Source organism: Haliaeetus leucocephalus, unplaced genomic scaffold (assembly GCF_000737465.1).
Source record: "Haliaeetus leucocephalus isolate CR32 unplaced genomic scaffold, Haliaeetus_leucocephalus-4.0 Scaffold218, whole genome shotgun sequence".
NCBI classification, from domain to species: domain Eukaryota; kingdom Metazoa; phylum Chordata; class Aves; order Accipitriformes; family Accipitridae; genus Haliaeetus; species Haliaeetus leucocephalus.
The window spans coordinates 518,231-534,234 of NW_010972654.1; the positions used below are offsets into that span (position 1 = coordinate 518,231).

Here is a 16,004-nt window from a genome sequence, read left to right on the forward strand (position 1 = left end):
TGGGGGGGGGGGGGGCCCGCAGCCAGCAGCGTGTGCTCCCACCTCGCCTCCTTATTTAACATTGCCCCTGGTCCCCGCAGGTGCCACCGCTCACCCTCCTTGGGGGGGGCCGGCACCTGCGGGGGCTGGGGGCACAGAAATAAAAATCTTGGTTGTTCAAGGGGAAAGCGTGGCGTGGTGTCTGCCTGTGCCACGGCTCTCCCCCCGCCGGCCCCGCTCCCTCAGGATCGGGTCGTGAGCTTGTTGAAGGGCCGATCCCCGTCGCCCCCGTCTCAGGGGGGCGAGTTACGGCCCCACTGTTGCAGCAGCGCTGGCAGCAAGGCTCTGGCACACAGATGGCTTTATTGGGACGGGACGTGCTGCTCCCCCCCACGGGGGCTCTGCTGCTGGCAGAGGCTCCGTGCAGCCCCCCCAGACCTGCTCCCCACCAGCGCAGGGCCCCACGGCACCTCCGCACCCTGATTCCATCCTCTCCTTTCCTGGTTGGGGGATGTGGCTCTCCCCCGCGACCGCAAGCGTCTCTGGGCCCCGCTCCGGCCGTGGTGCCGGCTCTGAGCCCCGCTGGGCTGGCCCTCGGTGTGAGGAGAGCGGCTGCCGGCCCCCGCCGCCCCCAGCGGGCCCCCCCAGGCCCGGCGGGGGCTCAGTGGCAGTTTTGGCACCGGGGGTGGCACCTCTGTCCATTGACGTTGCACCGACATCCGCCACTGGTGTCCCCGGGACCCTGGGTGGGAGGAGAGCGGGTCGAGGTTAGGGTTAGGGTGGGAGCCCAACGTGGGGCTCCTGGGCCCCGCAGGCTCACCCAGCCCCCTCCCCACCTGTGGGGAATGCAGGGGGGGGTGATCCCTCCTGCCCCCCAGGATTGCTCACCCCGGGCCCCCAGCGCGGCCCCTTGGTCACCCAGCAGATCTCGGTCTGGCAGACGGTGCAGCGGATCCAGTCGCAGCCGTCCTTCTTCTGGACGATGATGAGGCAGGTGGGGCAGTGCATGGCCTCCCCAATCTGCACCAGGGTCTGGCAGTGGGGGAGAGGCAGCCGTGAGGGACGGGGGGGGACACGCTGCAACCCCCTGCCCGCCCCACCGGCCCCCCACCGGGACCCCCACCTGCAGCATGTCGTTTGTCTGCCTGGCGGCCGAGTCGTTCTGCGCCTGGACCTGCAGGTCATCCTGGTACTGCCGGCAGTTCTTCCCTTCGTGGATGGCCTGAGGGGGTGCAGAGATGGCACTGCTCAGCACCGCTGCCCACCCCCCCGAGCCCCCTCTGCAGTGGTGGGGGGCGATGCCAAGGGCAGGAGCGGTATGGCAGCAGCTCACCTTGCAGAGCAAGCAGTTGAGGGCCTGGCAGATGGGGCAGCGAAACTCGTTGACCGAATCCTCGTAAATGCACCAGCCCCGGCAGTCAGTGGTCTTGCAGTGGAAACTGTTTTGGCTGCGCCGCTCCGCCAGCACCAGGCTCCTCTCCAGGAACCGCCGGTACTCCTCTGGCGACACCAGCTGCGGAGACAGGCAGGGGCAGGATGCGGCCCCCCCCCCCACCCTGGCACTGCCAGCAGCAACCTGGTACACGCTCACCGCCCGGATCTCCCGCTCCTGGAGGTGGCTGCTGCAGGCGTAGGAGTCGTCACGGAAGGGACAGGCCACCTCCGGCTCCTCGCTGTAGTTGATCACCTGGCGCAGACACTCCCTGCGGGAACAGGCACCTGGTCACCGCGACGGTGCGGGGGGGCTCAGGGCTGGTCACCACGACAATACAGGGCTGGGGGGTCTTGGGACTGGTCACCGCGATGGTGGGGGGCTTGGGGACCGCGAGCGGCTCCCTCGGGTGTTACCTGCAGAAGTTGTGCAGACACTCGCGCAGCAGCACCCCCTCACCCGGGGCGACCCGCTGGTAGCAGATGCGGCACTCCAGCACCTCCCGGTTGGGCACCAGAACCTCCTCCTCCAGCTGCAGCAGCTGCTGGAAGTTCTTCAGCCGCTCAGCCTCCAGCGCCTGCCAGCGAGGAACAACCCCAGTCAGCCCCCCAGCACTGCCACCAGCCCCCCAAGCTGGGCTAGGTGCCCCAGCAGAGAGGCCCAAGACCAGTGTTTGCCACCTGCAGCGGCCAGCTCCTGAGCTGGAGCCAAGGGCACATCTCTGGCTGTGCCCCACCGGGAGCACGGCTGCTACTGGGAGAGCCAGCACAGCCCCACCAGCAGTGAAGAAGCATCATCAGGGAGGCTGGTGTGACTCCACACCTCTCACAGCCCTCGTGGCCACCATCCAAAGGACCGGGGCCACTTGTCCCGAGTCCCCCACAGCTTTGGTAGCCAGGAGGAATGGCTGCGCTCAGGGAGTCAGGTCTGGATTTGCAGGGACACCCCCCCAGGGAAAGGAAAGCAGAGGCAGGGGGCAGCTACCGCACCCCAAGGTGTGCGGTCAGACCCGGCACTGAGCCCCACTCTGGCATTTCCCCAGCACAGCCACATGCTTGTGCAGCCGAGGGACGTGAGCACCAAGCCCTGGCAGTAGCCAGGGTCCCAGCAGTCCCCAGAGGGCCGGCGTGGGCATTTCTGAGGCACTTTAACATATTTTAAACCCTGTGACTGTCTGCGTGTGTTGCTGAAGCCAGTGCAGAAGGCAGCATGGCCCCCGCTCCCCAGCTGCAGTGGACTGGGGGAGCCAAGTCTGCTAGAGCTTGGGCGCTGGTGAGACTTTACGCCACGCCAGCACTTCATGATCATCGCAGTCACAAACCCGTTCCTGAGCACTACCCACGCAGGGCTCCGTGCTTTGCCAAGGGTCCCCGTCCCACCCCACACCCCCTCCCCAGCACCAGCCCTGCCCCGGCAAAGCAGCAGCAGCCGTGAAGGTGCAGCACCGAGGCCGAGCTTTGGCGTGGGCTGCTCAGGATGGCTCGGCCGCCTCCTGCTCTTGTGCAGCCCTGTGAGGAAGCGCCCACTGCCTTCTCTTCCATTTCATTGCATGAACACCCCTTCAGCAGCAGACCCCCCCGCCCCGGCACAGGAAAATGGCAGAGCCACGCTGGTGGGATAAGGCTTTAATGAGGGAAGGAATCCATCCGCGGCCCCTCCTGCAGCACCGTCAGGCACCCAAGAGCCGCTTCAGGGAGGCACAATCCAACAATCCAAGGAGCCACAGCACCAAACCGAGGGTCCCGTCCTTCCCCCCACCCTGGGCTGGGGGATGCACAGCTCCCCGCTGGGACAAGCCCGGCTGCAGGATGAGATCTCCAATGCAAAGTGCAACGCCAAATAACCGAATCTTTGGCTGCCCAGGGTGCCAGCAGCTCTGGGAGCCAGAGGGACCTGCGGTGCAGAGCACCACGGCCAAGGGCCATACACTGTGCTGGGCCCACATGGATGCTGGTTTGGGCAGAATGGCTCTGCCTGTCCCAGTGCCGGACCTGGGGAAGTGCAGGGCTCTTGGCAGCCAGGAAGGGGAGCATGGCACTAGGGATCCCCAAACCCAGGGCCACACCTCAGCCAACAGCCCCCCAAAACCTATTCCTATGGGTGCCGCAGGGCCAGCACCCCAGTGAGGGCTGGTGCCTGCGAGGCAAGGAGGGCTGGGGGGCTCAGGGCTGAGCCCTGCTGCTAGCGACCCTCGGCCAGCTTCCAAGACCACCTTGCCATGATGCCTCCCCTCCACCTACGGAGCAAAGAAGAAACCCCCAAGCCTAAGACCCCCAGATCACAGCACCCCAAGCCTCAGAGACCCCCAGAGCATGCCCGCCCTGAGCCCGAGACTCCCACAGCATGGCACCCCAAACCTCCAAGACCTCCCAGGCTGAGCACTGTCAGTGCCGACAGTGCCAACCCATGGCCACACCGGCTCTTCCCTGAAGCCCTCACAAACCGGACGGCATCAGGAGGGCAGCAGTGGGGCTGGCCACGCTCACCTCACACCATCCCAACCCCAGAGGGGGCTCAGATCCCCCCCACCATGATCCCAAGGGGCCTGGTGGAAGCAGGGCAGAGCAGCAGCAAGGCCAAGGGCTGGACGACAGCAGGGGCTCTGGCCAGGAACGGGGAGGTGAAGGGAAAACTCCCGGTGCTGGGACAGCAAACGATGGCTCCTCTCAAGGAGGAGCCCACCAGGCACCCTGGGGGGCTAGGATGTGCCCCCCTTCCCGCTGGCACCACAGGCAGGAGAGGCAGCATGCCGGACGCCGTTAACCTGGGAGCTGCCACGCTCGCAGGGCTGGTCCTGCCATCCCAAGGGGCTCAGACCCTCACGCTGCCCTACCAGCCCCCCACTCCTGGAGCCCCCCAGAGCGAGCGGCACATGTCCCCCAGCAGCTCGGGACTGAGCCCGGACCCCACCGGCTCTTCTCCTGCAGAAAGTTCCCACATCAGCTCTAGGGTCTGAGCAAGGGGGTGGCCTGGCGGCAGCCGGTGGGCGCACGCAGGGGCCGGCCTGGGGGCCAACCAGGTCCTGGTGGGCACCAGGCCCTGGCTGGTGGGGCAGGACGGGGTGTCCGGGTGGGCCAGGCACGGGGCGGCTAGCAGAATTCGGAGGACAGGTGGATGAAGTCATCCAAGGAACCCGAGCCCAGGACGCAGTGCGCAGCTGAGCCATCCTCTCTCCTTCCCTTTTCCTAGCGGGATCCCGGCACAAGAGAAAAAAGAAAGAAGAGAAGGTTTGGTCAGTGGCTGAGCCGGAGGCCCCCCCGAGTCCCGTAGCGCACCCCGACCTCGGGGCCAAGGCTCCCCCCATAGCCACAGCCCTGGGGGCGGGAGGTCCCATTGGAGCCCCCCCCCCCCCCATGTTTCTACAAGATGGGAAACGGCTTCCAGCACACCGGAGAAAGCACAGCCCAACAGCTCCTCGGCAAAGGACTGCCGACGCGACACACACCTCACTATGCAGTTAGCTGAGAGAAGAAGGACCTGCCGGATAGGGTGCCATGTCCTGCCACGCTCTGCCCGTGGGGTCACAGATCCCTGCCCTGCCACACATCGCTGCCCGCCCTTTGCACAGCCACAGGCGAACGAAAGCGGTCAGATCCCTGCCACAGCAGCGATCTCCTCTAACAGCCAGAAGACGTCGTGCTCACGATGCAGCACCTCTGCCCGTCCCCGGGGCGCATGGGCAGGTAGCAGCTGCCCCTTGGCAGAGGAAAGAAGGGGGCTGCAACAGCCCCCTGTGCTGCCCCTCAGGGTATCTGCCTCTCCTTCCCAGCCTGTTTCCCAGAGCAGCACGGGATCCGTGTGCCCGTGACACCTCCAAACCCTGCCGATGCCCGATCCTCCCTGGATCTGCCTTCGAGCAGTGGTGCGGGGAGCCCAGCGGCTCGCCGGGGTGGACGGTGAGCCCCCTTACCTGCTGGTACTGCAGGATCCCCTCCTGCTCCTGCTGCATCCTCCAAAGTTCTGTCTCATCCGGCTTGTAGCTGCCAGGGACCACGTAGTCTTCAGGACGGTCCGTGCTGCACATCTCGCAGCCCGGCCGCGTGGGCTTGTTGATGAAGGTGCATTTTGGACACGACCAGCCCGCCTGCAGGGACACACAAGAGATACAGAAGCCGGGAAAAATGCTTTGGAGAGAGGGAAGGCAGGGCGGTAGGATGCAGGGGGAGCATGCACCCTTCCCCAGCACCCCCCAGACTGGGAGAAAGGGAGGACCTGGGGCGGGCAGAGCAGGGTGATGATGGGGGGGGACACACCATGGGCCACGTACCGGCACTGGTGAAGGCAGACTTGTGGCAGCAGGCTTTGGCTGGGCACTGAAAAGGTCGCCGATCTGCAGTGTGTCCAAGTGCTGGCTGATCTCACTGATGTCCATCTTCCTGCCGGCCTCATTCCCCCAGCCTGGAGAGCGACACCGGCAAAGGGGGACGTTACAACAAGCCCAGGGACTGGCACAGGACCGAGCAGCCAGGCCTGGCCAAGAGCATGCCGAATTGTGCCGGGGCGGAGAGGCCCTCTTCTCTCCGGGGAAGAGGCTGCTCTTCCCAGACTGGCCCCCAGGCAGTGAGCACGGACCCCAAGGACCAGCCCTGCCCCAGCCTGTCAGCACAAGCAGGGCCGGCCCATGGTGCTGAGCCCGCTCCCGGTGCCACAGAGCCCAATGGCTCACAGCACAGGACCCCAAAGTGTGACAAGAGGAGCGCCCGGGTGGACGCTGGACATCTCCTCACCACCCCGCTTTCGGCAAAGGGAAAAACAAGAGGAAGGCCATGAAGGCTTTTCCCAAGCTGTACGCTCTGCAGCACGAGGGTGCAGGCAAGCGGTGGCTTCCCAAGGCGGAAGGTATCGGCCCCCAGAGCCCTGCTCTGCTCCACCCTGGAGAAGCTGCTCAGCCTTTTCTAGCAGTGCAGCAGCCTAAGTGACCGCCCTGCCCTCCAGCCCAGGGAGGTACTGCCCAGAGAGCCCCCCCAGCACCCCACACGTCCTCACCCACCCTGGCACAGCAGCACCCTGATGCCAGGGTCCCCATCCCCGCTGCTACACCCGGTCTGGCACCTTGTGCTGGAGCCAGGCAGGACCCGGGCTTCCCTCCCCACCGGTGGCCACAGGGAGAGCAGAGGAGAGCCAGACCTTTCTTTGGAGACATGTTGGGCAGGGTGTTGTATTTGCGCCTTTCCCCGGCAGCGTCGGTCAGTGAGGAGGTGGAGCTGAGCATGACCTGTGCCTGGTCCTCCTCGTAGCGCTGCTCGGTGAGCTCAGCCATCTTCGCCGAGAGCAGGTAGAGGAATGCGGTGTCGCCGTCCTTGCGGATGCCGTAGGAGGAAACGGTCCGTTCGTCCACACACAGGCACTGCCCGATGATCCAGCGCTGAACCAAGGGGTGGAACCCATAATCCTGGAAGACCTGGGCAGCCGGAGAAGCCTGGAGGTGAGCCCACAGCCACGGCTTCCCTGCAGCTTCTCACCCCACCTTGTGGCATGGGCAGGGGCTGCTGCCATGCTGGCAAGTGTCGGCAAGCCAGGAGAACCGGTGAAGAGCCGGCTCCAAAGGCAGAGGAGTGGGTAGGAATGCCCAGCTCCCACACCGCAGGTACAAGCATTTAAAAAGGGGGCTGCAGGGACCCCAAGGGCTCCTGTCTCCCAGCCAGGCTGGGGGACTCACGCCGCACAGCCCCCGGCGTCAGGCTTACGCCGCTCCATACCTGCTGCTTGAGCGTTGCTATTGTAGTGTGAGCACGGACCCTGATGGTGATGCTTGCAGAAGATGTCGCATCCTCCACGCCGACCTTCATGCTGGAGAAGAGAGATGGATGCCGTTAGAGGAGGGCTGCTGGGATCAGGAGTAAGGCAGTGCTGCTGCCGGGGCAGGGGGGTCCCGGCACCACACTCGGCACCAGCCACTCTCCAGGCACGATGCTCTCAGCCACGGAGCCAAGGCTGCAGGCAGTGCCCCGTGGGGGAGTCCCACGAGGTCTAACACCAGGTTTCCAACCGCGATCCGTACGTTGCATCCCAGGAAACCGGGACAGGCAACCCCTGGCCTTCACCCTGCCTGCCTCTGGCAGCAGCTCCCGGCCCACTCCTGTCGAGGGCTGCATCCCGAATGTCCCGTTTAACACTCACAGGGAAGTTGGTTCCCCCTCCCTGTTTCGTTTATCCTCTATTCCAGCCTGTTTGTCCTGCCAGCCTCCACACACCCTTGGCAATGACTTCCACCATGTACTTAGATACAGTGAGGAAAAAACAGTTCCTTTCACTTGCTTTCAATCTGGTGCTTCCCAATTTCCCTGGGCCTTCTAGTCCACCTGTCCCGAGCCATGTGAATGAGCATTCCCTTTCTCTGCTCCGGTCTCCTACAGATCCCCCTCACCCCCCCAGCTGCCTCTCCTTCAGACCAGGGTCTGAACCTTTCAAGCTCTCCTCTTGCAAAGGTGTTTCATGCCTCTGATCATCCCACCCCTTCCCTCTATCCAAGACAGAGGGGCCAAAGCTGGATTTCCCAAGTATTAAGACAGAAACCCGCAGGTAGTGCTGGGCTCTCTCATGTGTCCCCTCCCCTGTTTCTAAGGACCCCAAACGCCGCAGGTCTTGTTGAACCGTGCTGCTGGCCTTGCCTGAACCACCTGTGGTCATTTCCAGGTCTGCTGCATTGCCGCCTGCTGTTTTGCGCCCACCAGCGTCTTCCCCGTTTGCCTTCCTTCGCGTTTATCAGCATCGAGTTCAAGTGCTCAGAGCCACAAGACCCATCTCTAAGCCCAGACCTCACAGCTCGTCACCATTTCCAGGTCATTTGTGTGTCCCTGGAACAGCCCCGTCTCTGCAGATGCCTGCGCTCTCTGTTGCAATACGCAGCGCTCTATTCCGGCCCTGCGTCTCCCACCTTTTGGCTGGTCATCAGTCCAAAGGAGGATGCTCCCTCCTGCTCCACAGCACATCACTTTCCTTCTTGAAGGCTTTTAAGGAAGTTTGTCGGAAGCGTTTTGGCATTCCTGGCACAGCACGCCAGCCAGGCTGCCCTGCCCTTTGGCTCACCAACCCCCTTTGGGGCACTTGCAGAGTTGGGAGACACAACTCTGCCCAATTACTGACGTTTACCCATGAATCTCCTCAGTCTAGTCCTGGCTACCGCTCTTGATAAGAAATTGATGTTTTAACCTTCCTGGAGGCCTTTCACAAACCCGCACAGCAGGTGGCAGCACTCTTTGGAGCAGGCAGGCTCTTTGTCCCCAGGCAGAGAGCAGCAGGGACCGAGAGAGGCTGGTGGAGGGGTGTCCCCAGGTCCCCCAGACAGGGGGAAAGCTGTCCCAGCAGCTGGTGACAGTCCCTTCACACTGCAGAGGGGCACAGTTGTGTTCGAGCAGAGCCTGAAGGCTCCACAGGATCAGGTACTTGCTGTGCCGGCTGCTGCCCGGATGGGCTCACCCTCCAGGTTCCTGGCTTTTCTGGTAGCATCCAATACCCTGCTCCTGTATTCCCCCTTCTCCTTCCTCCCAGGAGCTAGGGAAGAAGTACAAATCCCAGGATACCACATTCCTCCAGGAAAGCTGTGGCTTCCCCAGCACGAGCTGCACATTTCCTTCTCCTGCGAGGACTGATCCCAAGTGACAGCAGAGGAATTCACAGAGCAGCTCTGTTACAGGGGCTGCAGGAGGCTGTTCTGGCTCTGACAGACACTCAAGCGCCCTGGACCGTCACCTCTACAGGCAAAACCACGTAAAAAAGACAGAGCCAAGGGCCACACAGCCCAGGCACATGGGGCAAGTGACCCAAATGTCCAGCAAAGCAGCAGAGCTGCAGGGGAGGAGGTGCTGGCTGGGCAGGCAGGACATCCCCAGGCTTATGGCACAGCAGGCAGCTGCCTGCAGAGGAGCACAGAGCCCCAGCACAGGTCTAGGACTCTGTCCAGGGCAGGTTATTTTCCTGTGGGTCCGGGCAGGGATGCTAAGGAATGGGAGGCGTGCTCATGTTGGCTCCAAGAACGCGATGGTCGGAAGCGCTCACCTGATATCGTCCGTGGGGTAGTTGGACTCCTTCAAGAGGATACTGAGCGTGGCTTGCTGGCGAGCCAGGGCCATGGCACACTGCGAGGCCACCTCCTCATCTCCGTACTCGATCGCCTGGGCGAGGTGGAGCGCCAGGTCCTCTGCGGTAGGATGGAGAGGGAGAACCGTAAAAAGGCAGCCAATCTGCCAACACCCTCCCCGGGGCACGGCACAACCGCTGCCACCAGCAGCACTGGCAAAGCCAGCACCCAGAGGGCTCTGAGACTGCACGTGCCACAGCCTCACATCTACAAACAGCAATTCTGGTTCAGTTCAGCATGGAAACAGTGCTGAAGGGCGACAGGAGCTCTATACAAGGCTCCTCGGAAACACACTTGCTGCACAGCCAGCCAGCAGCTGAGGCAGGAGGAGGAGCAGCTATGCTGCTGGAGAGGTGTGGCTGAGAGCACCGAGGGAAATTTCTGGGGCCGCCGGGAGCTTAGTTCTGTCCCTCCTCACACAGCTCGGCTGACCTGACCGCCCACAGTGACCTCCTGGGACACACGGCCCCCAGCCCGGCCTCGGGGCAAGCTGCTGTCCCACAGGACCAGAGTTTCACAGGTGGCCAAAAAGGCCAAGAGCATCCTGGCTTGTGTCAGAAATAGTGTGGCCAGCAGGACTAGGGAAGGGATCGTCCCCCTGTACTCGGCACTGGTGAGGCCGCACCTTGAATACTGCCTTCAGTTTTGGGCCGCTCGCTACAATAAAGACATTGAGGTGCTGGAGAATGTCCAAAACAGAGCAATGAAGCTGGTGAAGAGTCTGGAGCACAAGTCTTATGAGGAGCGGCTGAGGGAACTGGGGTTGTTCAGCCTGGAGAAAAGGAGGCTCAGGGGAGACCTTATCGCTCCCTACAAATACCTGAAAGGAGGTTGTAGCGAGGTGGGAGTTGGTCTCTTCTCCCAAGTAACAAGCAACAGGACAAGAGTAAATGGCCTCAAGTTGTGCCAGGGGAGGTTTAAATTGGATATTAGGAATAATTTCTTCACCAAAAGGGTTGCCAAGCATTGGAACAGGCTGCCCAGGGAAGCGGTGGAGTCACCATCCTGGGAGTTATTTAAAAGATGCATAGACATGGCGATTAGGTACATGGTTTAGTGGTGGACTTGGCAGTGTTGGGTTCACAGTTGGACTCGATGATCTTAAAGGTCTTTTCCAACCTCAATGATTCTGTGATAAAAGAGCTTGTTGTCAGCCACAGGCCAGGGGAGCAGCTGGACCCGGGTCTGAGCCTGTCTCCTCTGGATGGTTGGCAACTCCTGATACACCAAAAGAGCCAAGAAACTTTCCCCCTCAAATACCTTTCTCGGAAAGCTCCAAGGAGAGAGCTGCCTCTGGATCCTGATCTGCAGAGACACCCCCGGCAGCTGCGGGCAGGGATGAGGCCTGGGATGCCAGCGTGCTGTCCGAGGCTGAGGGAATGCAGGAATACATCAGGGCAAGGCAGTGCCACCCCCCGCCCCAAACAGTGACTGTCACCAACCATCCTCCCCAAGGAGCTCCACACTCACAACACACGGCAAAGATGCACTGGGAAGCCCTGGGCTGTGCAAGGTTGTCTGAGGCAAAAGTAACAGTGACCCTAACCCATGTCCCAAGGGCTGACAGCGCTCAGAAAGCAGCACCAGCAACAGCCCACCATCTCTGCAAAGCCTTTGGCCGCTGCTCCCCTGAGCTCCCAGGACCACTGGGGTAAGGGCAGCATAGATACACCATACTCCCCCAGCTACCCAGAACTTCCCAGTGCTGCTTTCCTCCCCTTCAATCGAGCAGCTCCCTCCCAGCACGTGGGGCTGGGCCAGTCACCCCTGTTCCCCGGTCACTGCCCACACCACCTCCTGTCTCCTGGGGTCTCCTCCACCCCCTCGGATGCTCCAACGCACACAGGAACCCTCTGAACATCCCTCTCTAGGTGTGCAGGAGTTAACGCCCCAGGGAAGGAGAGGGCTGAGATGCTGCCCTGGCACTCGGGGAGCCAGAAGCAGCTGGTATTTCACGGCAGGACCAGTCCCAGCCTTGTCTCCCAGCTGGGGAAAGCCTGGCAGCCCCTCTGAGCAGCAGGCAGATGCCCCAGGTCCCTGCCAGCCCTCAGGCAGCCGCCTGTCCACACTGACCTTTCTGCACCTCCCGCAGGGAGCTGCTCACGATCGTCCACCACTTCTGCGCCTCCCGCTCCTCCTCGAAGTTAAACACCATGGGCTCGTCCGAGGAGCCGAGGACCGTCAGTTCATGGCACGTGGGGCTCCTCACCTTGTACGAGATGTCCTTGAGGTCGTATTCTGCCACGTTCTGGGGGAAGGAGAAGGACGAGAGTGTCACGCCATGATGGAGCCAGGCTGAAGACATGCCACATGTGGATGGTGCACCAGGGAAGGGGACAACCCCGCAACACGGTGTCCAAGCCAGGACCTGGGGACGCAGGCTGTCCCTCTCTTTGCCTCCACCATGGTCTCTCATGAGACAAGTGTGGACATAAACACACACCAAGCCAAGCACAACCCTCTGTCCCCGGGCACCGAACCACAAATCTGGCCCAAAATGCACCAAACCACAAACCCAGCCTGAAATGCTGACCCTCCGTGCTCAGGGCTGCCTCCAAGCCCTGTCACAGCTTGGCAGCCACCCCGCTATCTGCAGTCTCATATCCTCCACCCCGGCCACAGGCTACCACAGAATACCAAGGGCTGTGACCTGGCACCTGCTGGCCGTCTCCACCGGGTGCACATACAACTAAACGCACCCCTTCTCCCCTGTTTGCCTCTTCCCCTCTCTCAAAACCAAAGCGCGGGAAACATCTAAGACAAGTCGGGCTGCCATGACAGCAGCTCTCAGGGGAAGCCAGTTCCTTTCCCCTTTTACAAGCCATGGGAAAATCCTTCCCCCCCTCCACACACCTCGGGGCTCAGCTTTCCCCGTGTCCCCTCCCACCGGCAGACAAGCTCTGCCAGCTCCCCACCGACCGTGGGGTGCAGGACCAGCCTCCGCAGGAGAGCCCCGGCCATCCTCGGGGTGCCTCGGCCCCGCTCCTCCCCGCCGGCTGACACCGGTCTTGGCTTCATGCCGGAGCTTTCAATTCCGCTTCTGGTAAAATGGCAGCTCGGGAGGAGCCGGGGCACAGGGAAGGACTCTGCGCAGCCACCTGCCACCGCACCCCACAGGCAGCGAGCAGGAAGCTTGGCAAGCGCTGCCTGCACCGTACGGGGACATGGGCAGTGGGGGGTGGAAGGAAGTTTGAGAGAAACTGCCGGTTTCCTTGCCCTTCGTCTGAGTTTAAAGTACTGCCAAGTCCCCCTCGACCTGCTGTCCCCTGTCCCAACACCAGAATTACAGGAATGGCGGCGGGGAGGAAGAAAAGAGAGCTGATGTAAAGCCCCCGCACCCCGGGGGCAACTTTCCCTTTGACTTGTCAGCTGGGAAAGTAAAACTGACTCCAGAGCAGCTCCCAGGGGTCCTCCGCACCTGTGTCCCGCGGGAAGGATGCTCCCGGGGGAAGGAATCAAAGCGAGGGAGGAACCAAGCCCTTTCAGCCACAGAGCAGAGCCCGGGGACATGCCTTTGCCAGGGCCACCTTCCAACTCAGAAACGGCTGTCCCTGACACACAGGCACGTCAGCCACAGCCTCGCACCCCTGCCCACTGCCTCCAGCTCCAATCCATTAGGAAAATGTCCAGGAAAACAGGGTTTCAATTTGCTGGGTGGCCGGAGCAGCCAGCTCCCACCATTGTGCCAAGGGGCACCCAGGGGAGCAGCCCCTGTCCCAGGGGACGTCAGGGAAGTGGTGGGAGCAGGGAGGTGGGCTGCATGGGCTGGGAAAGCGCTGGTGACGGGTACCTGCAGCCAAACAGGCACCTCCAGCTCATCCTCCACCTTTGCTGGGTCTGGGAGCCACTGAGCGACCAGCCCAGGGCTCAGGCAAGAGGTTTCAGCTGTTTAACCTCTCCTGAGGACAAGGAACCTCTCACCCCCAGCCTCTGGAGCTGCACCAGAGGAGAGGACACTGGACCCGCAACTTCATCCCCCTCCTCCTCCCCTCTGAGGGTTGAGCAGCTCCCGGCACCAGCAGAGGCTCCTCTGGCCATTCCAAGAACTGATCCCCTTCCCACGGGGACAGCCCCGGGCTTCTTCCCCACGGAAGCTGCCTGCCAACTGGATCCCGGGCAGGGATCCTACACTGGAGCCCTCCCGTTACACCGGGCCAGGGCAGGCGGATGGCAGCACACTGCAGTATGAATGCTGCCGTGGCAAGCGGAGGCCGAGAGGAGCCGCGGCACCGCTGGGTTTTGTACCAGCAGCCAGCCCACCCTGAGGTCAGCTGCCGGGCAGAGCAGCTGGTCTGACACCATTTGCCATTCGGGGCTGGCCTGGTGCTGCCGTGGTGGACGGCATGCACCTCCCAAGGGCTCAACGCCGCGGTCCAGCAGGGAGGCCAGCTCAGCTGCTGTGCGTTACCGCTCCCTGCAGCGCTTTGACCTTGAGAGGGGAGGAGGAGAGGAGGGGATCAGCTCCAGACTCCATGGAGTCTCACCAGCGACTGCCTTTGCCTCTCAGCTCATCCCATCGCTTGCCTCTCAGGCTGAGCTGCAGCCTCGCACGCAACCTCACGCCACTCCGGCAGGCACAAGCTGCTGCCCCGCCGTGCTCCTGTAGAAACCGAAACCCAGGTTTGAGCTAACCACAGGAGTGCCCACAGTGATGGCTGAGCAGCCAGCGTGTGTCACGGTGGGAGGAACGATAACAGGATGGGGAACGTGAGCTGGGGCCCGTGCTGCCTCCCCAGCAGCACCACCGCCTCCCCACTCGGGTTTTACACAGCACTTAAGAGGGCTCGAGCTGCACAAAGCGCAGCGCTGTGCCCAGTCACTGCCAGCATGCCCCACTGCGTGGCAGAGCTGGCAGGAGCAGCCCCAACCGGCTTGCCCCACACGAAGCCAAGAGACCCTGGCCCTTGCGAGGACGAGCACCGATGGCCGTCCTTGAACCACGCAGGACTGGAGGGGGAATTGAGCGCTGGGTGCTAGAGCAGCACAGGGGAAAGGCAGCTCCCCACTCCACCCTGTAGCCCTTGTGTGTTCATCAGAGCCACAGCACCATTGCCTCCATTCCACCTTCCGGAGTACCTCCCCAGTGCCAGGAGCAATGATTCGGAGGGGGAACGTTTCCAGCACAGCATAAACCAGAACCCAGAGTGGGGACGGAGAAGAAAGGCACCCTGAGAGCAGGGCAGCAGGCACTGAGGGCTCAGCAGGATAGCCAAGCCTCAGCATGTCAGCAGGAGGAACGGTCTTGGCCCACATGCAGCCAGCACCAGGGCTGAGAAAATTGGGGGGGGGAAATCAGCCAGGAATGGGTCTGCTCCTGAAACACGGACCTGGGTAGGCTGGAGGAGTGGGTCTCTGTGAAGCTCATGAGGTTCAACAAGGCCAAGTGCAAGGTCCTGCACATGGGTCAGGGCAAGCCCCAGTCCCAGCACAGGCTGGGGGATGGATGGATGGGGAGCAGCCCTGAGGAGAAGGACTGGGGGACACTGGTGGGTGACAAACAGGACATGAGCCGGCAATGTGCACTCGCAGCCCAGAAAGCCAACTGTATCCCGGGCTGCATCCAGAGCAGCATGGCCAGCAGGTCGAGGGAGGGGATTCTGCCCCTCGGCTCCGCTCTGGTGAGACCCCCCTGGAGCACTGCGTCCACAGACTTGTTGAAGCGGGTCCAAAGGAGGGACACGGGAATGGTCCGAGAGCTGGAACACCTCTGCTATGGAGAAAGGCTGAGAGAGTTGGGGTTGTTCAGCCTGGAGAAGAGAAGGCTCCAGGGAGACCTTACTGTGGCCTTTCAGTACTTAAAGGGGTCTTATAAGGAAGATGGGGACAGACTTTTTAGCAGGGCCTGTAGCGATAGGACAAGGGGTAATGGCTTTAAACTGAAAGAGGGGAGATTTAGATTAGACGCAAGGAAGAAGTTCTTCACCATGAGGGTGGTGAGGCATAGGCCCAGGTTGCCCAGAGAGGCTGTGGATGCCCCATCCCTGGCAGTGTTCAAGGCCAGGCTGGATGGGGCTTTGAGCAAACTGGTCTAGCAGAAGGTGTCCCTGGCCATGGCAGGGGGGTTGGAACTAGATGATTTTTAAGGTCCCTTCCCACCCAAACCCTTCTGTGATCCAATGACACAGAACTAGCGCTGCAGCTGAAGAGAGCAGGGACCATGTCTGAGAAGGGGAGGCACAGTGCAAACACCCTGTGCCAAGGAGCTCCTTTGTTTTTCCCCCCTGAGCTTAAGCACCCAGTGAACCAAGCAGCCAGTCCATCCACGGAGATGGAGTATGAACTAGCCCGCTGCCAAAAGCAGACCATCACTTAGCACACGCTGCCTACAGGGAAAGCGGGCAGCACAGCTCTGCCCCCGGCGCTGCACCCCCTCGGCCGGCAGCTGCCCGGACCTCCCGGCGCTGGCACGGTGTAAGGGATCAACGCCGAAAATGTTGGAAGCCCTTGAGCTCCTTGGTGCTGCCCAGAAACCAGCTTCCCCCAAACACCCCTGCCAGTACAAGCAGGGGCAGG

At 62.2% G+C, this 16,004-nt stretch overlaps 1 protein-coding gene across 1 annotated transcript; it reads right to left on the reverse strand.

Moving 5' to 3' along the window:
• Positions 1-482: 482 nt before the first annotated feature.
• SHARPIN (SHANK-associated RH domain interactor) lies at positions 483-11,946 on the reverse strand. The gene is made up of 13 exons (XM_010566797.1): positions 11,565-11,946; positions 10,752-10,862; positions 9,410-9,551; positions 7,111-7,201; positions 6,539-6,812; positions 5,679-5,809; positions 5,322-5,495; positions 1,828-1,988; positions 1,571-1,682; positions 1,313-1,492; positions 1,103-1,201; positions 868-1,011; positions 483-721 (listed from the first exon to the last, which is right to left on the reverse strand). The coding sequence occupies exons 1-13, from the start codon at positions 11,905-11,907 to the stop codon at positions 641-643; spliced, it is 2,043 nt and encodes a 680-aa protein (XP_010565099.1). The 5' UTR covers positions 11,908-11,946; the 3' UTR covers positions 483-640.
• Positions 11,947-16,004: the final 4,058 nt, after the last annotated feature.

What these genes read in the sequence shown, in the direction of transcription:
- SHARPIN (XM_010566797.1), bottom strand. Translation starts at nt 11,907, where the DNA reads ATGAGAGACCATGGTGGAGGCAAAGAGAGGGACAGCCTGCGTCCCCAG. An exon ending in TACCCCACGGACGATATCAG is followed by an intron (nt 7,202 to 9,409) that starts GTGAGCGCTTCC and finishes TCTCTTCTCCAG; the next exon opens with CATGAAGGTCGGCGTGGAGG. An exon ending in TGTCTGCACAACTTCTGCAG is followed by an intron (nt 1,683 to 1,827) that starts GTAACACCCGAG and finishes CTGTTCCCGCAG; the next exon opens with GGAGTGTCTGCGCCAGGTGA.